Source organism: Xiphophorus maculatus, chromosome 16, assembly GCF_002775205.1.
Source record: "Xiphophorus maculatus strain JP 163 A chromosome 16, X_maculatus-5.0-male, whole genome shotgun sequence".
Lineage (NCBI taxonomy): Eukaryota > Metazoa > Chordata > Actinopteri > Cyprinodontiformes > Poeciliidae > Xiphophorus > Xiphophorus maculatus.
The window spans coordinates 10,407,153-10,433,193 of record NC_036458.1 but is presented as its reverse complement, the minus strand read 5'-3'; the positions used below and the strand labels follow the sequence as shown (position 1 = coordinate 10,433,193).

Below are 26,041 nucleotides of genomic sequence, written 5' to 3'. Positions count from 1 at the left end.
CTCAGATTAAAGCTTCCTCCAAGTGAGAATCACAAACCAACCAATAGAACTTTAAGGCAGCCGCTGCAACAAAGGTTTGTTTTGCATCACCTAACATCATATATTCTTGTAATATCAGCAAAAAGTTTTATTTTGCTGCAATCTGACTTATTATTGACTACTTTGTTTGGACTCCTTTTACATATTTCTCTGTGGATTTTTGATCCTGTATATATTGTTACATATTTTACTGTATGTAATGTTTCTTTGTAGATCTCAGTTCATGTTTTAATTTGGCCGTCTGGTTCTTTTTTTGTGCACTGCGTCCCATTTCCTTTCTGTTTTTGCTACTTCACCTATTTCTCAGTTTCCCACCTTTTATGTGATTTTTGTTTTCTAGGTTTCTGCTCCTTCTCAGCTGTTCTCCATCTAGTAATTAGCCCCACCTGTTTTTCATTTCAGTAAAAACCTTCATTGTCAGATGATTAAATATCTTACTAAGGTAGACAGAGAATAAGTTCATTGCACAGAATTGAAGTCATAAAGAGATACAAAAGCAAATATGGGAGAAATAATTCAGAAAATCACATAATTAACCTCCTGAAAAGATTGTCTGTGTTTTTATGAATCCTGAACTTTGAACTATGGAACAGTTTTCTTCGCAGTACTCTTCCATCCTTACCAGCAGCTCCACTGGGGGTATTGATTCACTGGGGAACCCCTGGTCCCTGTCTCCGCTGATCTTTTGCGATGTGAAGTTGGCCTCCAGCAGAGCATCTTTGATTAGGACCGAAAGGGCTCGCAGGATGAAGGAAGCAAACAGGTTCATGTGGATGTTGTTCCTCATGCAGTGAAGTTTTCTGACAAAAACAAAACAAACAAGACGGGCTTAAGGCTGACCTGCTTTGGATTTCTCAAAAATACTTGTTTAGAGAAATAGTTTGGTTTTTGTTAAACTGTGGTTCTTTCCTGGAATTTGTGTCAGCAGTCAGTATCTTACCTGCAGGAGACTGCTATCAAACTATTTGTTGGGTTTTTTTCCACAAATAAACAGTCATGTAATATTACTGTCCATGTCAGGTAAGATACTGATGACAATGTTGTGCTTCAAAAAAATCAGTCAGCTGGTTTAAAGTTGACTGATTCTCTTTTTAGTGATTAATCTTCATTGTAAAGGAAAAATGACAAGAAATTTCTTCTGATAATAAATAGTACCTGAAAAATATAAGAATACCAAGAGCCAGTACTAGCGCCACCAAGGACAAGGAATAACCCACTGTGTACATGATCCAGATACATCTATAATAAATCTGCAAAACAATGAATAAAGAAACACGTCAAGAGTTTAGCACAGTGTTGCAATAACTTACTTTCTTATTTTGGTATTTTGTAAGTACTATTTTCAATATATTTTTCATTTAATCTTTGCAATCCCCTGATATTCAAAAGTTTTTAGTATTTAAGCCACCTTTCACTTAACAATTAACGCATTAAAAATAATTTAATGTGTCAGTAAAATTGTCATTCTGCTTATATAATATTTGTGTTATCCTTGTACCTCTTAAAATAATTATATTTATTATATTTACATATTTTCCTCACCTGGTTTGTACTATGGATTTCACACTCAGTGGTATTGTACTTAGTCACCCACTGGCCATTGGCATCACAGTCCTGATATACCATGCCGTGTTGAACTATGTGCAAAAACACACACACAAACACGGACTGTAAACAAAAAATCTCATCATCACAGACAGCTGTCTGTTTCTAATAGATATTATCAGTTTCTTTCAGACAACATATTTAAAACGCTGACCTTTATGGTACCATGGCAAATACCACGGGCACTCCACACTGACGGTGGTGTTGGGGAATCCGTCAGGCCAGCAGGCATAGTCGTCAAACGTCCTGTTGCACACAAGACCTGAGGGTAAAAACAATATTAATACCGCCCTTAGATGCTCGTTTTTGACTCTTTAAGTTTCAAAACGGTCTTTGAAGTAATGTCTACTGGAAGTTATTATCTGGAACATTGTGGTCTTTCTTCTTAAAGTCACCCTTTCTGTGTCATTATGTCTCTCATCAGTGGACATCAGTCATGATTGTGAGACTATAGACCGCTGGAAGCTCTGGGGGACAAAGTAATGTATCCTATGTTCTCTATAGCTGCTTAGCTGCTCTCACACTAATGGAACAGCAGGGATGTTATGTGAGAGCTGCCGTGTTGGAGAGCTGAGAGGTACAATTTTGTATAAAGTGTGGGAAGCAGCTTGTTTTAAAAGATGAGGCAGAACTTTCTAACGGGGAGTAATGCACCTGAAGAGCTAAATTTACCTAATTGTTGAAGACTTTCTTTCTTCTTCTTCTTCTTCTTACTTCTAATCCAGAGCTCACATGTAGTTTGACAGAAAATACACTGGCTGTTCTTAAATCCTACCATCTTTTTTTTTTGCTCAGTTGCACAAAAGGTAAGTTTCAAGTCTTTTTGAATCTTAACTGAATCACTAGATCACACAACTTTGGTCAAACTGATAGTATTTGACTCAAATAAAACAAAACACAAGTCAAAAATAACAAAATAAACATAATGGTGATTAAGTGGAGAGGTAAATGTTGTGTATGTTCTCTGTTTTCATGTGTTTAGAGACCATAACTCATCCACACCTGGCATTTCACAAATTTCTTGATTCGACATTATGTGATTCATGTCATCTTTAACTTCCAAAGGTGGAACTGGTGCAGACCTACTCTTAATTGTTTGTGACACAAGGCAAAAACTGACTTTCCTACAATTTTTTTCTCTGAAAGTTCTGCAGTAACAATAAGCCAGGAATGAAAATAAAAAAAAATGAAAAATAGACCCAATATCTAAAGCTCACCACTGCTGGGCGGGTATTGACTGTTGTTGTATTCACATTCTGTCCTATACCGTTTCCAGTCATCCTTCAGTTTATCCAGGGTAGCAGCAGGAGACATCTGATTAGACACACACAGGAGAAAATTCAATAAAAAGGTGCAGTGATGTCCTAAAGATCTGCTACCTGTGGATGCTGTGATCAGACCAAGTAAACAGTTCAATTAAACAGTTAAAAAACATAGTTCCAACAAAAACATGTTAGTAAATTATAATATATGAATTTGACTGTAGATAAAGTTTATGTACAATATGTAAACAATTACTTTTTGTAATGTCATGTTCCTCCTAAAGTTTTTTTTTTTTTTTTTTACAAATAATTCCATTTCTGCTGCTAGAAAGGAAAAAAAAAAACAAAAAACATTTAGCTTTGATTCAGTCTTGTGTCATTTTAGCAACATATGATTATAGATCCATGTGGCACAATGTCAAAAGTAAGAGCTTGAGTGTTCTGTTATTGTTTTTTACATGTTAGACTTGTGTAAAAGATTTGTTTAGTATGTGAAAAGGCATCGGGCGCAAAAAATGCTCCATCAATCCCAAAGGGAAACTGAATGTTATTGTAACTTATCTAAATCTTCAAAGTTCTTGTAGATACTTATCGCTGTGAGCAGGAAAGATCTCCTGTAGCAGTCTGTATTACAGTGATTCAAAAGAAGCCTCTGACTGAAGACACTGATTTTTGTTGTAGTTGTTTTGTAAATCTTATGAAGACGATTAAAGAATGGCCACAGTACAAAATCCTACTAAAAAAGCAAACAGTTTCACACTCTGGATGATCTCAGAGTCCAATAAAGAAAATATAGACGGAGCTAAAGATAAGGATGATGGCACAGAGGCTTTCCAATGTTAAAGATTTGAAGCTTGTTGCTAAAGCTGAAAGGTCATTGGAGAAGTGCTTAAAAACCTTACAGTGCTTTCAGAGAAAAGTAGGGAATCTATTTTTGTTTAAATGTAAATTACAATATTATTTGATCTCTATCCTCTTTATACATTGTCCTATAGAATAGAAATTGGTGGATAATTTTACAATTAATGGTGTCGAATAGCATTTTTGTTTTCTTAAATTGTGCTTTTAAATTACAAATAGACTGGGAAGTAAAGAACAACTTATTTTGTTTTATTTCCATGTGTTTGGCATCATTGGATTACAGAATCTGTAATTCTGAAACAATTTGTGGCTTTGTCATAGCCCTTCACATTTACCAAATCCAGCATGTATGAGCAAAGAAAACGACAATAAGTACTTTAAGAGGCTAATATTTGCATGTACTGTATGGTTGTACATATTTAGATGTGTCACTAAAGTTTAAGCTAGGTGGTCCGTGAGTGTTTGTTAAATGGGTTAAGTGGTCCTCAGCCTGAAAACGTTAGAGAAGCTTTGGTTTATGCCAAAGAGCTACTTCTGTGACCTACCTGGATGCTGCACGAGACAATGAGGACTGCCAAAAAGAGGAACAGCCGTGACATCCCTTATTCACTAGACAGCTGCTGGTGGTGCTGGGAGGGGATACTGCAGGATGGGGAGGGATTTTCACCTCATAAGAGGCTTATCTACACGCGCCACACAGCCTGAGGGACACAGAGACACACAATCCATCAAAGCTCATTGAAAACACATTAACTTGACTCATATTAGCCCTACATAACAAGATGACCAAAACAGGAAAAGGTTGGGTCGTGTCTACACCAGTGCAATTTTCCCAGATTTAGAAGGCTGGCAAATAAAAAAAAAAAACATAACTGAAATCTATGTTTATCTAAACAGGCTAATTTGGAGAAGAAAGGGCATCCACTGAGAGCATGATAAGTCCTAATTCAGTCTTTGTTTAAAAAAAGCAAAGCTTGGCAACTGAATAAAGCACCAAGTTCCTCAGGACATTAAGTACAAGGTCGAAAGCCTCCAGGAACTGCTGCTACTTCTATCAGAGAGAGACGGTCACAGCAGAGAGGAGCTGCACTCACTCAGTGACTCGCAGTTGGCTGCACTTTCTCGTTAAAACCGATCAGTGTTTGGTTGAGCGTTTCTCAGTGTGTGCCAGAGGTCACTCACCTGGCCATCGATCACCTCCAGCTCCCAACGGACTCGAGCGAAGCCGGAGAACGGAACGAAATCTGAAACGTTTCTGCAAAAAACACCTTGACCATAGAAACATTTTTGGCTAAAACGTTTCAAATTCCATTCTGTTCCAGTTCTGTGGCGCATTAGAGGACGGGGTCATGCTGATGTGTTTAGCTTACTGGCAGGTATTTTTTCAACAGATAAGAGCAGTGTGTCATGACAGATGGACAAGTTGTGATGCATGGAGTCCAGAAAGCCCATATTCAACACTGTCACTCTGCGTTGTAAGCTGTCAACAATGCTCTGAAATATTGCCTCAAACTGCAGCTGGAATGTTCTAGCCACCTTTTGCTGCACTAGCTGGAAGTCAAATACAATTAAATCTAAACCAAAGAAACCAACTTTCTAAATGGGCTGTGCAGTGTAATAACCGCTGGATGCATTCGCAGCAGCACAGAAGGATTGTAGTATTTTCTTAAAGCTACTGTTGTCTGGCTTGACATCAGGACAGGATTGGTACTGTAGATATAAGAACGTAGACTCTTGCACATTTTCACGCAATCAGATATAATGTGGTCAGCAACCTTTGTTTATAAAATGTTTCTGCAACAATTTGAGGTTGAGCAAAAGCCAGTATTATGAAAACAACTTATTATGAGCCACACTCTGTGGTCTGAGCGACTGCATCTGAAAGCTCTATACGTTGTGAAATATTACGTTTTACCAGAGATTAGCCAGATGTCATTTGGGTTTCATCCTGCAACCCATTGTATCCCATTGCATGGGCTGTCACAATTATTTTAAAAATCAATTATTTATAAATTTTCCTGACAATTAATTGATCAATTGGATAAAAAAAAGTGGCACATTCTGCAGATTTTTCATTCTACCACTTAACTGTTTTTCATGTAATGTTACAAATACATTAAAAGATGCAAACAAACAGATAATTAAATTCATTTTTGAAATAAGAAAATAAACATTTTATTGCATTTCATAATTTGAAGCAAAGGTTGCATCAGAAGGTAAAAATACTGTAAACACCAAAATGTGAAAAGCTCAACTCTTTCTCCTTAACTTAGCATCAATACAGTGTAATTATAATCTGTTCATTACTTATGTATTAACCAATTCAAAATTGGATAGCAAAAGGTGCTTACTAGGAGATTTAGCTTTCACCAAATAAATAAATAAATAAATAAATAAATAAAATGTATTTATTTTTGTACAGTTTTGGCTTAATTACTGCATGTTGTTCTTTCATTAAATGTCCTTTCTTTTGAGTCCGTCTACTCTGATTAACGATCAAACTACTGAATTAGTCGATGATTATTTCAATAACAGATTCAACAATTATTCCGATTAATCATTTCAGCCACAGAAGAATCAGAGATCATCCCGTTCCTCGTTGAATAACTACATAGAATGCTTTCTGACTTTCCATCTTCACACACATACGCACGCCCACGCACACACACACGCCCACACACACCAAAACACACCCTCTCCCCCAGAAGGTAACAGATTCAGAGATAAATTTTCCCCAGCTACCCGTCTTGCACCACGTTGTGCAACTTAGTACTAAAGACACACAATGATTAACGAAAGTGATCCCCACAGGAGAGATTACGAAAGGAAGGGAAACAGAGAGATCGGGTTTTGGCAAAGTGTGGGGGAGAGAAAAAAAAAGAAGCTGTTCCATCCTGGCCTCTGATCACATTACTATGTTCACAGGCAGCTTTTTAAAAAGTTGAGCAGGAGTAATGACCGTGATATAGAATATTATTTAAAATTTACGGTATCTCTCCTTGGAGAAAATCTCTACAGGGATTTTACTACAAACCTGATCATTTAAGGCTTTGATTTGCTTTATGTCTGCATCACTTCCACCACTGCTGATTATGCTTGGGCCTGTTTCATGATACACTGAGGTTTTAATAAGTTATGCTTCGAAAACCACTGAAATCTTCTGTCGGGCCATTTCTCGGTTTAATATTCTTTCAGGGAGATGATTTCTGAAAACATGCTGGAGAGACTGCAGTTTCCTCTGGCTGTATGAAGCATCCAGTCACACACCGCTAAATGTTTGAATATCAAAATCAAAAGGATAACACAAGCTAATAATATTACAACTTTAATTAGTCATATTATTTTAACAGCAAAATGACTAATTGTTGCTTTTCTTTAAAACAAAAGCAATAAGATATGAATGTGTTTATAATGCTCATTTGAATACAGTGCTACCAATATAAAAAAAAAGTAAAAATCATAATGTAAAGATCTCATACTGGCTCATATGTGAAGCTGAAGGTAAAAGCAGCGTTGCTTGTAATAGACAATATTGCTAAAGTTGCAAAGATTTTTTTAAAGACAAACTGTGTCTGTTATCCAGAAGACTGGACGTGTTTGGGTGTCTTCACTGCAGGATAATTAGGGCCACATGGCACATGTAGTGAGAGCTGAGGTAGGACTAATGAGCGCCAAGGTGTGAGGCTAATAAGGCTTGTAAGTCTGGCTGTTTTAATAGCATGGTAGAGCTGCTGCCGCTATGGTCCGCCACACAGCACCCGAAGATATTTCCAGGTCCATCAGGAAACATTTTGTTTAGCATCACTAACTCTAGGTTACAGCAAATATCCCCGAGCTTTTTCTGTTACTTCTGCACATCTTGATTTCAGGTTGGAGGACAGCTGAGGGGCTGTGAAGGCAGAGGCAGAGCTGACCTCTTGGAGTCGTTTGGGTGTGTTTCCTGAGGCTATTTCAGCCAAAAACATGTTACCAAATCATCTTATCCTCAGCTTTTGTCTGCTAAACAAAAACCGTACCCCACTCCTTGTCTAAATTACACTTGTGTGCAAATTTATTTACATTTGTGGGGAAAATACTCTTAAAATCAGGCTTGGATGACGCACATGCCCCAACCGTCTAAAAAAGCGTTTGTTTTTTTTAAATCGCTCTGTGCTCAAGTGGATGTTGAATGGCTTAATACAATGGCCACTAACAATTACTGTTGTTTGTTGGAGAGTACTTGCCTTTCATTGTGCTGTCTAGCAAATAACATTACAAAAGGAGAGTATGCATGGTTGAATGTTGTGCAGAGGGGAGAAGCAAGGACTAAAAACAAACCTCTTTGAAAAAACAACAACCACCCAGCCTGGAGATGTGCCTGTGATCTTCAATCTATCATCCACTTTTCAAAACAAGGTACAAGACTCGATGCAGAGACGTCCTGCACTTTTCATCTTCCAGGGCTTTGGTTCACACTCTGAAATAGCGGAAAATAATTTTAAAATACCGTAAAAGGAAATAGTGCCGATTATCCTAAAAACTGCAGCGCAACTCACATGAAGTTATTACCCAGGGCGAAGCCCGGTAGGCCTCATACCTCAGGGAAGCAGATGGTGAAATGCATAGGAGGGTGAAGCAGAGTTCAGAATGAACAAGGCATCATGCTGGAACATGTGCTTACAACTTGGTTGCAGCAGTTGAGGCAATCTTTTATGGCTGGCTGAAAACTGAGCAGCTATGAATGTTGTGATTGTTTGACATTCCACATCAAATCAGATGTTTTTGTGTCGCATCAGTGCACAACAAAATTCAACCTTCGGGCTGAAATCTAGATATCTTGGAGCCTAATTTTATGCTAAAAATATTTTTTGCCCCTTCAATGTTCAGTGTACATGTTAAAGTGTAGAATTGTGTTAATTTTCTCACTCAAGCACACTTTGGCCCTCTGAACTGCAAAAAGTCTTTATTAAGACAGCCGCATATTTTTTGGCAGGGCCAGAAAATGTTCTCTTGACGATTTGAGTCAAGACAACATTGTTTGCCTCTACCAACACAAAGAGGGAAACAACAAACTCTGACTACCTAGTTTTTTTTTAGGCCAGCAGCAACAGATCATACAATAAACTTGCTCCTCTAGTGTCACTTCTGCCCATTCAACCTTTACCGTGATTACACAAGCATTGCTCATCTGGAGGCACATTTGAAATTCTGTTAACTCTCTACCTTTCTTCAACAGGAAGTGTAGGGATTTTGCATATATGCCTAAAAAAATCCAACACCGACAACTGCATATTGAGTGAGCAGGCGTAGTGCTGACTGGAGTGTCAAAGTCTTTCGCAGGGGAACGCTAGATGCGACATCTCCAGAAGGTCATTAATGGCAAAGTTACAGTTTAGATCACTGTGAGTCAACAAATGCGTCCTGACAAGTAGCGTTCCTGCCCTGCTTCACTGAACCACGTACTATCAAATATTCATTAAACTGCAGCACAAGACTAAAATGCTGCAGCTGAGTGCACCCGGAGAGCAACCTGTCGCATTGAAATGTCTAAAAATAAATTAAGAAGTATGCCTTTATGGACTGCTGTGCAGTCACTAGAAGGTAGACATGGAGCGTGGCTTGTCTTCATATAATCAAAGACTGATAAAAAAATTAAAATAAAAGTAGGCTGTGCATGTCAGTGTTTGCATAAAACATATTAAAATCACATGAAAACTTAGCATGTTATTAGGAACCAAACCAACTATTTATCTGTTTTTAGCTGTTTATCCACAGTATCGTTGTTTGACAACCTGAAACAACAGTTGTTGTATTTTCCAACTTTATTTTATACAAGAAAAAATAAAATAAAATAAAATAAAATAATACACCACAAAAAGGCCCGTATATCTGATAATAGGGTGAAAAATCAGAGAAATACAAACTCAGGTCACATTAAAACAAACTAAACTATTTGAATAATTCTGTATCACTAAATGATGAGGAAACAATGTAGCAAAACAACATCAGTTGCAGGATTGGGTTAACGAGACACAACATGGACAAAAAGAAATGACAATAGATGCAGCAAAACAGAAAGCCAAATCGTACTACAGCTGTAGCTCTTAAACTTTTAGACACCAGCTAAATAAATACTAAATAAATCTGCTGGTACACTGTTTAATGTCTTTCCACATTTAGTAATAAATGGGAAAATGTGTTAGTTTACAGATTCAAGGAAATAAAGAAGCATTGATGGAAAATCTCAACTGGCCAGATGGTAATAGAACTTTGAGTTTGCAGAGCAAGATGCATCAATATTAACACAGACAGCGCATTTTCACTGCGCTGCTTGATGATATTACTGCTGCAGCAGCTGAGCATATGTGTGGTATAAATGGTGTGTGAGAGACGAAGAGCTTATGTGGCTTTTCCTGTGACCCGTTTGTGAATATTACACTGTGAAATTTACAGAAAAGTGATGCTGGAGACATGCAATAGAGTGGCAGCACACATGTTTTCAAAGTACAACTATGCCAACATTTTTTAAAACCGGTAACAGCACTTAGACTTTTTAAAAATGGAATAAAAAACAAACAACAACAAATCCTTTAGCATGATTTATGTTTGTACTAATCTTTCAATTATTTCACACCAAAATCTCCTCTGAGAACTATTAATTATGCATATTTGTCTTGCCCAAGTAGGTGGGACTTAAAAGAAAAATTCAAACAGTTGCACAAAAGACACTGTTCTTGTGACGTGAATCTCTCTGAGCCATTAACTTATACTTTAAGGCTTTGGTTATTGTCACCTTGTGTCTTAAAAAACTAAGGTGTTGCTATTTAAATATTTTTCCCCCCAAGCTTCTATCTAAAATAGTTGTGATGTAATGTTAAAAATGTTTTCACCTCATCTCTAAAGGTACGGCTAAAAAAAAATAAAAAAGGTAACACAAGAAGACAAATTTTAAAACAACACTGTGGAGCTATATTAAACAAAAGAAAGTAAATGTTTCATTGAGAGAATAACATTTTTTTTTAAAACCTCCAGCCTGTGACTGACAGAATCCAGATATTTGAATGGTCACACACCGTTTCTAGGCAGTTTTTAAAATAATACTTGGCACTACAAGTCACTATGCTTCAGATGTTCATAGCCAGGCTTGATCCATCTGTAAACTTGCTTTAGGCTTGTTGGATGTGTTAGAGGATACGATGCCGCCCGCTCGCTCTCTGACATCTGTGTTTGGAAAACGTGTCAAGGTTTGGCTCAGCCTCCACCTCTCACACAGACATTTAAACAAACTCCACATTTTACATTTTGTCCTCCCCGCGAGCTGCTAATCCATTCTTTAAAATGTCCCACATTTACAAAAGAATGACATAACAGAATGACAGGACTCTATTGTGCAGTACAGCATGAGGGAAACGGTGAGAGGAGGAGGTATTGTTGCGCTCGAAAGCAATTTGAAAAAAGCGGAGCTCTGATTACGGCTGCTGAGCTAAAGCTCTGAACATCTCAGTTTGTCACTGACCCTGTTACAATGTGGGAGCACAGTTCGTGTTGTGACACATCTTTGATGATACACGCGCAGCAACCGTAACCCCTGATTGCGCGAGTTTAGTGACAAACGTTTCCCATTCAGAGGTCGCATCTGATGAAAGTAGGTGGAAAACAATGACAAACGGACATGTTAGCACTTAGGTCTCCATGTGTTGCGCGTGTGAGTGAGGGTGAGGCTTTTCTGTGTGGGACTTTGTGTAGGAAGGGCTTTGTTGCTGCTTTCATTCTTACACTTGGACCAATTTTTTTTTTGCAAACAACAGCCCCTGTTGGAAACCTTCAATCATTGGGTGCCAAGTTCATCGTCCTTCATGGTTTCCTGTGTTTTTGCAAATGATTTGGCTGAACCCAAACGCTGACAGAAGTTTTAATGCCGTAACCAAACGGTTTACATAATCGGTCATGGCGATCTCATTTGAGCCCATGGTTTATCTGGGGATGACTAATAAAATGCATAATCTTGTTTATTAACATTGAGTGTTGTTTGACAGCGGAATATTTTTCTACTTTGTTGCAGAATGAGTTGCAATCGCACCCAAAGGATTTCTTTTTTTCAGAATTACTTGACAGTTTAAAGAAGAAATTAACCTTGTTTTCAAACTCCTGTTTAAATCTGCGTGCCATGGTTTACAAAGTCACAAGTCTGAGGGAGGGTGCACAATGAATTTGTTGGAATCAAGAAAATAGTCAAACTAAACAAATAATTTTGTCTTTCTATTGTTTTTTTTTTCTTCCAATCACAGAAGACTTGGAGCTCATCAGCATAGATAAATCCTCATAATTCCAGTGGAAACATGCAAAATCCTAGTTGGAAAAAAAATGCTTGTCAGCAATTACAGGAAGGGTTTGGTTTCTGTAATGCTGATAAAAATGTTTCCACTGATTCTTGAGGGCTGTAAGTCATTTCTGGTATGCCATTCTTAAATATAAAATGTAAATAGAAACAGAATGATTATAGTTTTCTTATCTCCTGTCCAAAGAAATGAAACTTTTTTGTTTAATTAAACTTATTTTAAATTAAATTCTTCCAAGGGTATTAATAGTTTTGATTTAGACTTGAATCTTGACATTTATAGTACTAAACCTATAGTATTTATGTGAGTGGTTTTTCTGCCGAGTTTTAAATTCAGACTTGCTATACATCACCTAAGGTATAGTGTAACTCTGAAGACTGTTTGATTTTCTTTCTTTAAATTAAAGAACATTGACAGGTTATGAATAAATGCTCTCAAATGGCATATTCAGGGAAGAGAGATACACAATACTGCTTGATTAAATTCAGTTTCCAGCAACTCAAAAGTCGCTGAATGAATGAATCCAGCTTCTATGCCAGCCAGCGAGCTATGTCAGCCAAAAAGAAATTGCACCTTATGCTGCAAAATTAATCTACCATTTCATATTTGTCTCATGGGAATAAACTGGACTTATCGCAGTAATAACTCACTCAGTGACACTTGCACCAGTTGAATTTAGATTTGGCATAAACAAACGAGCGAGCAGAAAGCGAGCTCTGCAATGTCACCTGTCAACACCGGGAAGTCAGAGGGACGAGTCAAACTTTGTGCCGTCTGTGAATACAAAACATCTTGACGGCGGCATTTACTGAAAGCATTATCTCTGCCAAAATGGAACAGCGAGAATATCGGTGTTGTGGTAACAGACTTTATTTGAAAGATTGATAAACTTAACACACTGATCATTTTGTATTCTGATGCAAAAGACAAAATTAGCTGTGGAAATAAATATTTGTTTTGTTGCTCAACTGTGTAAAGGAATGCTGTATATAACTTCGCTGATAAGATAAAACTGCCTAATTAAGCCCAGTGGGAAATCTACTTATTTAGGGGCAAGAGGAATAAACAAGTGCCAAACTTTAAAAATTAACCATGCAAGTTTGATGTAGATATCCCAACTGGGATATAAAAATAGCTTTTGTTGAGAAGGAAATGTAAAAACAAACCTGGCAGAGTCACAAAGCAGATCTGCAAAGTACTTTGTGTCCTGATTATGATCAATAAACATTTGGTCATAAATTTGGCATCATCCTTAATGCAAGAAAGCAGCTCAAACTACACCATGCGAGGACTTTATATTCGACAAGCAGGATTGAAAAAAAAAATCTAAGCTAACTATAAAGCTGACAGGAGGCGAAGGGACAAAATGTACAACGTGTGTAGATAATAAGAAAGACACAAAAGATTTTAAAAAAAAAAACACCTTATTGGAAGTGATTTGAGTTGCATGATATTTAATCAGTATCTAGCTCAAAAAATACCAATTTCTCATGGTCCCTGAGCTATTTATGGGATAAGTAGTCGAGATACAAAAGCATCCATTTGCTACTCTATTCCCACGAACATCTGTTGCATGTTGCTCTCCTATGGATGCTGGCAGCAAGTGTTTATGCTCAGTAATCCCCTGAGCTCTGCTGCACTGCTCTGTCACTCTGCCATCAGCCTGGATTTTATCACACATTAGGGAGGTACGTCTTATAAGGTGGTAGAGTCGTGGAACATTTCTGACCCCAGACGTAGATACACCGAATATCTGAAACCGTATTTAGTCAGGCTGTTCGGCTTAAAAGAGGAAGAACATCCATCACTTATGAAGGAAAAGTTGCTGCTCCAAAAGGCCGTGCCGTTTATTATAAGGATGCAAAGCAGAACCGCGGGGTTGGGTTGCAATGTCTGAGGAGCGGCTATTCTGCTGCATGAACAGCCCCAGCAAAGGCTCAGTTAAACTTTGGGTTCATGTCTGAGTGAAAGCTGTCAGATGAGGAAACCAAGTTAAAGCAGAAGGTAGGGGAAAAAAAGACGGTGCAGCAGAATAAACTCACATGCTTCTTCTGTCTTTTCACTTTTATCAAAACAGATCCTCATTTGTACAAAAATTATAGCTCGGGGATACTGTAGATTCCCAAGAGAAGCTTCGAGCAAGTCTTTTACAAAGTATGCTAATTGAATCACTACAGTAACAGAGAATACAAGGCTGGCATTCTTCATGCTACAAATACCCTAAAGACACTGAACCAATATTGAATTTATCCAGCTGGCAGAAATTTCCTGCAACAACTCAACTCGATCTGATGGAGTTATGTTCTCTCTGTTAAGGACAGATATATTCATGATTTATTAATTTAGATAAGTGTGTGAAGCAAATAAAAAATACTCAACTGCTGTCCAAATTAAATATTTGACAGTTTGGATGCATAGTATTGAGTTTAATCAAAAAACAAAACTGTTGCTTTTTAAAATAGAAATATGTATGGGTATGTGCTGTTAATCTTTGACACCATCTCAAGCTCAACATTTTGCACTAAACAAAACAAACAGGTAAAAATTAATAAATCTCAAAACAAATGAGAAATTACAGGAGTTATGCAAATGATTCGATGACTAATTTAGGACCTTGCTACCTTTAAGAACGAGGATCGTGCCATTTCCTTTTGTCATTAACCATTAGGTTCGTGGTAGTCTTTTGCACCTTATTAATGTGTTCAGCTGGTTCATTGGGGTGCATATAATTACCAAAGGTTATTGGTTTGATTCCAGCTTTTTTCTGTCACATGTTGATGGGCAAGGAAATTAGCCCCAAGTTATCTGCATATCGGTGAAAGTAGTTCTTGTGTAAAGCGCTTTGAGCTGTATAAGTTCAGACCATTTCCTTCCCGGCAGTAATCAGAGAGGATTTGCTTCAGGAAGGGCATCTGGGGTGAAAAAATGTCCCAACATGACATTTCATAAGGATTTTTGACATCAAGTTTGGTGAGATCCTGACTTCTCAACTCAAAATTTGGACTTTGGAAGTGGTCAAGTTGATTTTTTTGGACCTAAAAATGGAAAAAGTTTCACTTCCATCCACACAATGACAACTGTATTGTCAATGGTGCCCATCTCCAGTGGTCATTAGGGCAATTTTGAGAATCCAGTTGACCTAAAGTGCCTGTTTTTGTACTATGAGAGAACCCACGCATTCACAGGAGGCGCATACAAACTCCATGTGGTCTGAAAGCACAACTAGGCCACTTTGCAGTCTGGGAAGTTTGACATCCAAATGTGCAAATACCTTTTAAGCCAAGTAAAAAGTTACATGTTGACAGACTTATAACAAACTACTGATGCAGTGGTTCTAAACAGCAATAATAAGCTTCTTTGTTTCTCTGATCTAAATAGATTTACCTAAAGCTGAGTTGAAAATGTCCACTTTGGAAATCTAAGTTTCCCCTCAGACAAGGTGCAAGTACAAAATAATTCATTCTGCTAAAGTGAATATGTCCTGTAAGTTGTTCTCTGTAGATTCAACACAGACAAAGCACTATTAGAAGATGTTTTGATATTTCATGCTTGAAAATCTTTTAATATGGTAAAAACTAAATTTCTTTTTACAAGTGTTTTAACGGCACAACTATGAATTTTTTTTGTTTGTTTTTTACAAGATGCACCGAGTATAAAAAGACTGATTATTTTATATATTAGATTATATAAAATAATAGATCATTTTAACTGCTAGAAATGTTGCTGCTTTGCTGTTACAAATTTCAGATGGAGTAAATCATGAAGCTTTAGGGTTTGATTTATCTGGTGAAAACTATTACACTGGCAGGTATATGAAAATCAACACCCACAACACAACCGGATCCCCGTTCAACAGCGTGAATAAAAATCTCACCTGTGGGCTTCTAACAGGGAGGAATCACTCGTAGTGAACTTTCATTTCAAAAATATCATGAAAATAGTTTAATCATTTAATGACACTTTATTAATGTAATTATTATTGACAACAAGAAATAAAATGAGTCCCTCGTGAGCTTTATTTCCAGCAAACAGCAGTGAATTGTGGCTTCACTCTCAAAGCTTTTCCCAGCTGGTTACATCCAGGCCTGCGGGCCACTGCGATGACTCATTCATCCACAGATGTACAGTTGTACAATATGTGAGTCCGTGGGTGTGTGTGTGTGTGTGTGTGTGGCGCGATGAACTGCAAGTTTCCACAGGTTTGACAGTATTTTCGTTCCAGTTGCAAATAACTGAAAATCCTTACTTTACTTTCAGTTTGAAAATCATTAAGCATTAGTTTGGCTCGCTGATGATAAACTAATTATCACCTGAGCAGCAACATACATTACACACAAGTCCCAAGTTTTAGACATAATGCTGAATGCAATGCTGAAGTAAACTGAAGTGATTTATTTCAATCTACCACCTGCACCTCCCTCTCTTCATAACTCTTCTGGGTTATTTTACACCATGCGCCTTATCAACAGCTTAGTCTGTACAGATGCACATACATTACACTTTGTATAGATAGATAGATGGTTGTATCCAAGCATCATAGCAAAAGGTTGAGTGGAAGGAAAAAGTGCTGTAGAAAAAGGTCCACAAACTTCCATCTCTGAAGAAATGCTCTTTCAAGAGCTTGGGTGAAATTCACAAGGTTCTGTGTAATATCACATTTATCTATTATATAAATATCACATTTTGGTAAAATGCATAAATTCATTTTACAATGATATTTGTACTTGTTGAGATTTACAGCACCAAATGCAAGAGTTAAACTTTTACATTACTGATCAACACTGGTTTGAACGTTTCAAAAACCTTGCATTTCAAGTATTTATTTATTTTTTATATAAAATGTTCTTCTTCAGTATAGCCAGACATTAACTGTCCAGGAGCAACATCTCAAGTCAATCAAGAGAAAATGTGATTCAAGGAAGAAGCATATCAAACTGTCACATTATGTCAACCTCCGGATTTGGAAAGCAAAAAACAAGAAACCAAGGGGCTCTTTGGGGAACATGAGTCAGTAATAACACATAGAGATAAGAGTCAATGTTAACTCAAATGTCAGATCTTTTGTGTTGCCATGATGTAAATTTACTGTATCTAGGTCAGCAGAGGTTCCAAGAAATTAGCCTTTATGTCACACATGAGCTCTTCTTTAAATCCACAAATTTGCTCAAACATTATTTATGTCATTATCTACTCTCTTTTTTGATATTTTTGTCAGTCTCTTCTCTTCTCTTTTCTCCTGTTTTTTCTAAAACTCTCAGAGGAGCTCATCATAACACACCGGATCTCTCCTTACCTCACTGCCTCTCTGCTGGAGTTTGGGGTGATTTCAATGCTTATTTTTAAAGCCCTTACTGTAACTGTATCTAGATTTTTTTCCCCATTAATATTTGTAATGCAATTGTCATCAGGTTGCATTTTTTGTGACAAAAAAAAGTTCAGAGTGTTAGAGCCATATATTATAAAACATCCTGGTTTCATAAGCCAGGTGCATTCAAGGCTTCTACGCCAAAGTTATGCCAACACACATTAAAATGACTCATATGGTTTTCAGGTCATTTGCATGTAAACATCAAAGCTACTTTGATTCGTGCTGCATATTTCTTACTGACCACTGATGATGCTGATCGCTTTTGGGTTTTTCTACTTCCTGGATGATTTTGAGACCAAATTAGTTTCTTAAAAAAAACAAGTTTATTGTTTTTCTAAAACTCAACGCTATGCTATCGGACTTCTTTGAGTGGTATGTCATTTTTGTAATTCTTCAATGGAAAGTTAGTCCCAATGCATAAAGTCTCAAGGGATAGATGATAAAACTATAGCTAGTAATAGTCTTAAAACTATTATCACTGCATTATCACTGAGGGTTTAACATGGGGAGCATAGATTATTAATTTGTAAGACATTCTGTTTCATTTGTCACTGGATTTTTTATATATATATACTGTATATAAGAGACTAATGCACTGAACCCCATTGAAAGCCTCATGGTTATTCCACCAAATATTAATTTCTGAACTCTTCCTGAGTTAAAGCATTAGTGTTATTGTTTCTAAATAAATGTGAACTGCATCTTTTCTGTTATTTTGACCATTTCTCATTTTCTGCAAATAAATACTAAACTTTTGCTTGGAATTTCAGTACTTCAGAGAATAAAAGAATAATTATTGACACATATACCTATAATAAGTAAAATCAGAGAAACTGATCATTTTAAGTCGTCCCTTAACTTTTTCCCGAGCTGATTAATTCAGAAAGTAAGAAGAAACAACACATTGATGCAAACTGTCAGAGTGTCCTGAGCGTTCAGACCTTAAGCAGTGCACAGACTAATTTGGAGAATATAAACAGCTCTTATGGCATCAGGATGTTAGTTGTCTATGAATATTTGATGTGTTTAGTCGATGACATCTTGTCTCAGAGAAGAGGGGTAAGCAAACTCAATGGCAACTCTTTAAAGAAGATGGTGTGCGACAGGAGAGAGCTGCTCGACAGAGGTGTGAATCATGTTGGAGCGAGAAAAAGTCAACATGTCAAGCAGCTTAAAGGTGATGAAGTCATGACAGAAAAATAAATGCCCTCCAATTAAAACTTTCCCAATTCTGTGAGCTTATAGACAGCGGAAATGTAAAATAGTTCAACAAAGATTTGAAAATACTTTCAATCAAATTATTTTAAAAAGTCTACTTTTATTTTTCACTATGTTTCCCTTTGTGTCACTTTTTGAGGAGAAAATTGAGTACAACAGTAATATCTCCTGTAAGACACGCACTCCTCCCTCACCAAAGGGTGGATTATTTGTGGATTTCAACAGCAGCAATAATATTAGTAAAAAAATTTTCCCCCTACTTTTCTTATGCTTTTGCTTGGTATAATTGCACAATACGGCAATTGTTAAAAAGCTTTTAATGCTAAATGAAAATAATATATATAAATTTGATTACTGTAATCACTAATAAATATACTGGAGATTTCTATTTTCCTAAAATAGACCCTGAACAATAAGATACTGTACTAATGTGCAAAGAGGTCAATGTCTCCTGAATTATCTGCAGCATTTTAGAGTTCCACGTCCCGCCCCTCGGGTCACTAACACACTGACATCACCAGGCTCTTCGGTGACGCAGGACCGCATGTTGTTTTTCAACTCCAGCTAACAATCCAAGCCTCTGAGACAGAAAGGCTTTATTCATCCAAAGGTATCGCAGACACAAACATGTTGCTGGAAGATATCTGGACACCGTCTGCAATTCGGATCCCGTCCGTTTAGAAACGGTCTTAATTCCCAACTATTTACTTCTAGCAGAACAAACAACAAACAGCACAGAGCAAGACTGCTGACCGCAGCAGCAACCGCTCAAGGACATTTGGCTGTGTTTTTACAACTTGTGTTGCCAAATGCGTGAGAAAATAGAGCGCTCTGCCCAATTTGGGGAAAATTTTAGCAAACTGTTGCAACGTATTACTTTAACAAATACTTTAGTGCTCCAACAATAAAGGAAAAGCTATGTCAACTAGTATTAACTCTAATATTAATATTTTCCGATAACCTTGTCAAGACCTTAAGTTTCATAGTTATTTTTCAGATGCAATGTTTTTGAAAGCTTGTGCTGCTTGGGAATGACTTTACTTTGGATACTGTGTTTTTCTTAATTAGTTTATAAAAGGTTATGTTTTTGGTTGCCCCTGAGATGTCTTCCTCATAGCATATCCCTGGAAAACATCCTAGCAGAGGCGACTAGCTCACCTTTAAACCACACTAGTGAAGAATCTTATCCTACCTGCTTGTTTATCACAGTTGTGGATCAGCACAGAAATGGACTAATCAAGACACATGTCTTCAGACAAGACCCCAGTCCTTGTGTTCATCTCCTGCTCTACTCTACTATCACTCTTGAGCAAGGCAGACTTCAAGATCCTTCAACTTCTGAGACTGAGGGAGATATCCATCCCTCTACAAGTTCAAAACTCAGGATCTTTGCAATGTTTCCTATGGTGGATTGTGAATGCAGTCACTACTACACAGAACAGAGCAGGACTTTCACTGGCACCGCTGCACATGCTCACCTAATGTCTGAGCAACAACCCCAGAATGGCCTTAGCACTGCAACAGCAGGACATGATCTTGGAACACTTTGTTGCATTCTGCAAGTTTGTGGCCTGCAGTGTAATGTGACTGTGTCCATATGTGGTCGGATCATAGTAGGAAGATGCAGCAGACGGTCATGGAGAATGTGGTAGATTATTTATTCAGTGTGAAAGCACCCTCAACAGAGAACTGAAGTCACCAGAGTAAGCGGCTACTGCAGATGAACTGCTTCTTCAGGGCGCTGGTAAATTTTCACTTCGTGAACAAACAAGGACAGATTTAATGTGCTTTGTCTAATTTGGATTTTGGAGAAGGAGCCTGTCTTGCTTGTCAGTCACTGTATAAGCAACATTCAGCAATTGTAATTGCAGGCGCATTCTGATGCTCTTTTGCAGAGGACTCGTTGGCTTGTGCCTTGTTTTGTGAAGCTCTGCATAATCTTCCACCTCAGTTTTTTGACATGGTGTTGCAAGCAAATAAAAAATGCATAAAGATGAAAAAATAATGTTGATTCCCTTGAAGTAGACATTTTTATGAGAAACTGTGTTCTCATTATTAATTTTGTTGTTTTTTATTCTTATTTATTCAACATATTTTCAAAAATAACAGTGTATATACTCCAGATGATGGAAAAGCGTTTTCGCTTACAGCTGTGGAAATAGACTGGACTCCTTTGGGCTCCGTATGCTACAATAACTCATAATGGCTGAAACCCATTCAGTGGGGAAAAAAATGCATTGTGTGTCTAAATTCGCTTCCCCTTTTCACAGCTCACATCTTCTTGTGAAATCATCCTCCAGGAAAAAAAAAGCTGAGATTTCCACTGTGGTTTGCTTCTTTCTCAGTGAAGATGGGCACACTTTCCAGCTGAGCACTACATTCAATAACAATAGGAATCCATTGCATTGGTGCTTTGGCTCTGACTGAGTTATTTAGCTTCAGAGTTTGTTTTTTTACTTCCCTATCTTTTTCTTTTTGCAAACTCTTTCACTCAGAAAATAAACAACTACAACAAAAAAAACCCACTCAAGATAAGAGCCTTAAAAAAGGACAAAACTTTGAAGTGGTCAGTGGACCTGAATGTGAAGATAACTTGTTTGCTGATGGAGAAATGTTGTCATGTGGTTGGTGTGTGACCCAAAGCCCATGGCAAAGAGAGGGTTTGCGACAGTTTCCAGCTGAGCAGCCATTGAGAAGCAGAAACTGCAGTTTGGGCACTGGATGGCGAAAAAACACACTGTGTTAGGAGGCAAAAATGAACCACACTTGACCCTAGACCCCCACAGATTACGAGGGAAGAGAGGGGTATTTTTAGCGCATCAGTGATGAAGATTTGAGCAAACAGAAAACGGCTCGATAGTTTTACCCCCTCCAGGGTTTACAAAGCAGTTCAAACAAAAACTAAGGCTTTTTTGTGTTCTTTGATCTTTTCAAATCCTTCTGCAGGTATTGATTCTTTTGTATGATAAACCAGGCGCTTTTTCATTCCGCCAAAATCTCTCTCTGTGAGGAAGAGGGTCCAGGCACGTTTTATCACCCCCAAATGGGTGAGATTTGAGCCTCACAATGTCTTAAGTGCCACCATTAAAAACTCACATATCAGATAACCAAGAGTGACCCCAGATGAGCCGTGCACCTTTGGCCCCTGCTCAGTCAACACAGTAGCGTGTAGGTTGATCATTACTGGGGTAATCATATCGGCCACGCTGAGCCTGATTGTGTAATTCATCTTAGAGAAAGACAGCACATGCAGTGTGTTTCCATCATCACAACCCACTGAATCCTCTCAGCAAGGCATAACTTATGAGTCCTCAGATCCGTCCAGTCATGACCTCTCCGGCATGATGAGGCACATCTCAGTTCATCTTTGGGCTCTGATTGAGTTTAATGGGGATGCTGATTTTCTGCAGACGGCTACTTACCAGAGACATAAAGAGGTTAGAATAAGTATTAACATATGAAAGGGAATACTGAAATATTGCTGGCCTGCATCTGTTTTGCTTAAATAACAGACTTTTTTGGCTTCTATCCCTGTTATTCTACTTATATAATCGAAGTTGGAGACAGTTTGATAGATTTATATGACTCGAACACATGGGATTTTTTTTTTTTTTGCCTGCTTGAAACTGGTCACAAAGAGAAAGTTGAGACCAAAGTATAAAAGATGCTTTTCATATGCGTCATTAAATGCAGCCAGGTACATAAACATCATTGATTGATATCAATCTGAAAAGTGATTCTTTTTTTAAAATCAGGAAAAAAAAAGGTTAGTCATGATGCCATGGAAAGGTCTTCTAAAACAATTATTCATTCAAAATGTCATTATCTGTGCATCTGACTTAAATCATTTGTGACTTCTCACATGGGTTTGCTTTGCATGTTATTAGACAGAGGAGCCTAAAGGCATCAATAGGGAAAATTGAGCCTTTATGACCTTATTTTTTAAGGAAACCCTGAAGCTAATTATGTTTTTCTTTCAGTTGAAAGACTCAACTTTTTAATATTTTATTTTAAAATATATTTTGTTTAGTCCTATCAGTCAAATTCATTTAGTTCTGCCACTTTTACAAACTAACCTCCACTTCTAGATGTTTTTGTCACTTAAAGAAAAATTTGTCATTTACTGAAATGGGGTTCTGTGGAGTTGCTATGAGTTCTCATCATCTTACCCTGTTGGTAAAACAAACTCAGACACGGGATTCTTAAACAGATAAGTTCTCAGAGATTAAATCTAATGTTACATACTTAGTTTTTCCACTTAAGCAGGTTCTTAGGCAGCTCATGCTGCCACTTATATATCAAGTTGTTTTTCTCTCTATCCCTGCAAGCAAATGTTGTGATATCACCAGCCTATTTTATTAATGCTAGTTCAAACAAAACGGGGCTAGAGACGTAACAATATGAGCATTTTGTATCATTAATATTGTGCGCAAATTACAATGTTTAAGACTCTGTTCAACTGTTTTTAAAAAATTGCAAAAAGTATTGTTACGACTATAGGGTATTGCATAAAAGGTGGAACCAACTGAAATTTTAGCATTGTTATTAAAAAATAATTAATTATTACCATTAAACTCTGTGAGAGGTGATATCAAAATATGTACAGGAAAGATTAGGGATAATGAGTTCATTTTGTTCTAGTGCTAGTCTGGCCTTTATCAGTGCCGGTGTTTGTGATGGTGGAAACACAAGGAACTGGTGATAAGCAAGCGCTAACACTAGTTTGTCACTAGAAGCAGTGGAATGGGTCCTCAACCAAAAAACAATTTACAGATTGGACTCCTTTCACAAATGCAGAAATCCATGTTAATCACAGTTACACTATGTCTAACTTTTAGTATAACTTCTCTTAGTCTTCTTCAGGTTAAAACAATTTTTAAGGCTAGGATTTCATTTGCAGCATTTAGAGGGGAAATAGAACAGAATTTAAAATTTTTCCCCCTGGTAATTTCTCTAATTTAAGAGTTCTTGATTTGCATTACAGCATTTTATTTTTATTGGACAACCTGCTCCTTTGAGTTTCAACAGCCTGGTCATTGGCAGAATGAGACGCATTAAATAGAGACAACTGACACTGTGCAGGAGCTCCAAGTCACTCTGAAAGTGTTGAAATAATAGTAACAACCAGGGGAAATTTGTGCAAATTAGCAAGCAAGCTCTGCAAATTAGCTTTCAGTTTTGGATGTTTAAACCTATACTTAAAGTTTCCACTATTTCTAAGAAAAAAATGTGAGGCTAAGGGCAAGGCGGTTAAACAGTCACGGAGATAACCAGCTTCAGATCTATATGGCGAAGAATTCCTCAAAAGAGATTTGATTTGCTCCAAAAGTTACTGACATTAACAGTGAGTAGATGTGAAGTTAAAACTAAAAATAAATTTCCAAAAATCTAATTTGAACATCACAGGAATCGATGATCCCCTGACTTGTGAGAGTTTAGTCAAACAACTGAGTGAAGACAGAAAGAATGTGATTTAGGTCTTTCAGACTCTGGCCGATGTCCAAAATGAATGTGGTGGAGAGTCTTCGTGCTGTGAAGCTGACATCGTAAAGCTCTTACAGAACCAAGAATGATGCCTGTTACAGATGATAATAGGTTTCTTATGTTCACTGTGTGCGAAATTGAAAAACATGGTATGACGTAACAGTTTTTGACTGAGTGAACAGAAAATGAATGGAGCTTAAACAAATGTCAAGCAAATCAGATAAATTTGAGGAGGTTTGCACAATGAGGTTCTTTTTGTTACAATAATTATTTTAATTTCCCGCTCAAGAGGGAAACAACATCAAAATACTGTCTTGAATTGTATCCTAGGTCAAGAAGGTTAGAAGCAGCTGGCAGCTATTCAAACCACGGGGAAATGGTGGAATGTGCAGCGCCAAATATCTGATCCTAGTTTCTGTACTGAACAAGAAAAACTGGGAGGAAATGGGCTCAAACACCAACCAGAGACCAGAAAAATATGGCTGAAAACGGGCAGACGGCTAAATGGTTTCCAGCCAAGACATTAGGTGTGCACATGTCTGCAAAGAAACAAGCCCATAATTCTCTTAGTGGCTGGTCTGTATGAGAAAAAAACACAAAGATGTTAACTTCTCTGGCAGTCGAAAACACATCTACTTTTGCTCAATAAACAAGATGAAGAGGTTCAATTTAGCTTTGGAAGTAACAAACTTGATTTAAAGAGGTTTCATTACAGGAACTGAAATTTATTCAGCTATTAACACACTATTAGAGTGTACTTGGGTCTTATTGGTTTAAGCAAGCAGGTGTTTAAAAGTTCAGCACAATCATCCATTAGACTGTGGCTTGAAGCAATGGTCAATGGTCAACTTCATAAAAACTGGTTGTTTGCTGCTCCACAAAGTTAATTGCTGGTCCTGATTTCTCAAGTTCAATTGGGATTTTAGACAATAAGGATTAGCAATTAGGAAAAAAAAACAGGTCACCCAAATTATGAAACCTTCACGTGTTAACCTTTTTTTAACTCTGTAAAATAAAGTGATTTAAATGGACCTAAGTAATTAAACTTGTTCCAGTAATGAAAAAAAAAGCTATTAACAAGTTAGGACATCCTCCACCTATTAGCCTGCAAATATCCTTCTTTTAGAAGAAATAACTTTGCAGACGTCAGCCTCTGACATCATCTAAGTAAAGTTTGCAGCATCGAGATGAGACTTTCCATTTTTAGTTCTCAACCAATCCTTGTATTTATTGACATGGTGTAGGGATCCAGCAGAAGATCTCTAAACCACGACATTTCCAGGTCCATGCTTCAAAGATGCCATGAGATTATTTTCTTTGAACGCGGCACTTATTTTATAACAAATATGTCGTCTTTTCTGGTGCCCAAAGTCATTCTATATCAGACTCATTTGTTCAGAGAACATTATTCCAGAAGTTCTGGCCTTTGTTTTCTTTCAAGTAATGTTTTAGCTCTTAGCTCCTTTAGTCCTACTATGGTGATCAGTCTTGCTTTAGCTGTGAAGAGCACATGACACTAAATGTCAGAGGTTTAAACAGGGCAAACCTACTTTGACATGCTGAGCAATGGTTTTCTTATCACGTGTAACCAAAAGTGACAAACCACTGTGTGACTCTAGCTATTTCAAGCAAAAGTAAACTTAGAGGTGTCCTAATTATTCCTAACCTGAAAGAATTTCAAAGATATTTGGCAGTCAAAAATTTATATTAAAATCTAAATATACCAATATGTTAGAAAAAAAACTGTTTGTCGTAGGGTGTCTTTTTTTTTCCATTTTGATGTTCCAGTGGATTCTGCAGAGGTGAAATTTAAAGTGATTCTGTTTTCAAAGAGGTCAACACAACCAAATTCCTTTCTGCTTTAACTCCACAAAGCATTTAATTTG

At 37.3% G+C, this 26,041-nt stretch overlaps 1 protein-coding gene across 1 annotated transcript in view; it reads right to left on the bottom strand.

Annotated features, from left to right (window-relative positions):
- Positions 1–26,041, bottom strand: part of LOC102223200 (glucagon receptor) — a 40,532-nt gene that overhangs the window by 9,937 nt on the left and 4,554 nt on the right. The window contains exons 2-7 of the mRNA XM_014469689.2: positions 4,313–4,468; positions 2,862–2,958; positions 1,799–1,906; positions 1,582–1,676; positions 1,195–1,289; positions 662–839 (exon numbers count right to left, since the gene is read on the bottom strand). Of these exons, the coding sequence (XP_014325175.1) occupies positions 662–839; positions 1,195–1,289; positions 1,582–1,676; positions 1,799–1,906; positions 2,862–2,958; positions 4,313–4,366 (627 nt within the window). The 5' untranslated portion in view covers positions 4,367–4,468. The remainder of the gene's footprint in view (positions 1–661; positions 840–1,194; positions 1,290–1,581; positions 1,677–1,798; positions 1,907–2,861; positions 2,959–4,312; positions 4,469–26,041) is intronic.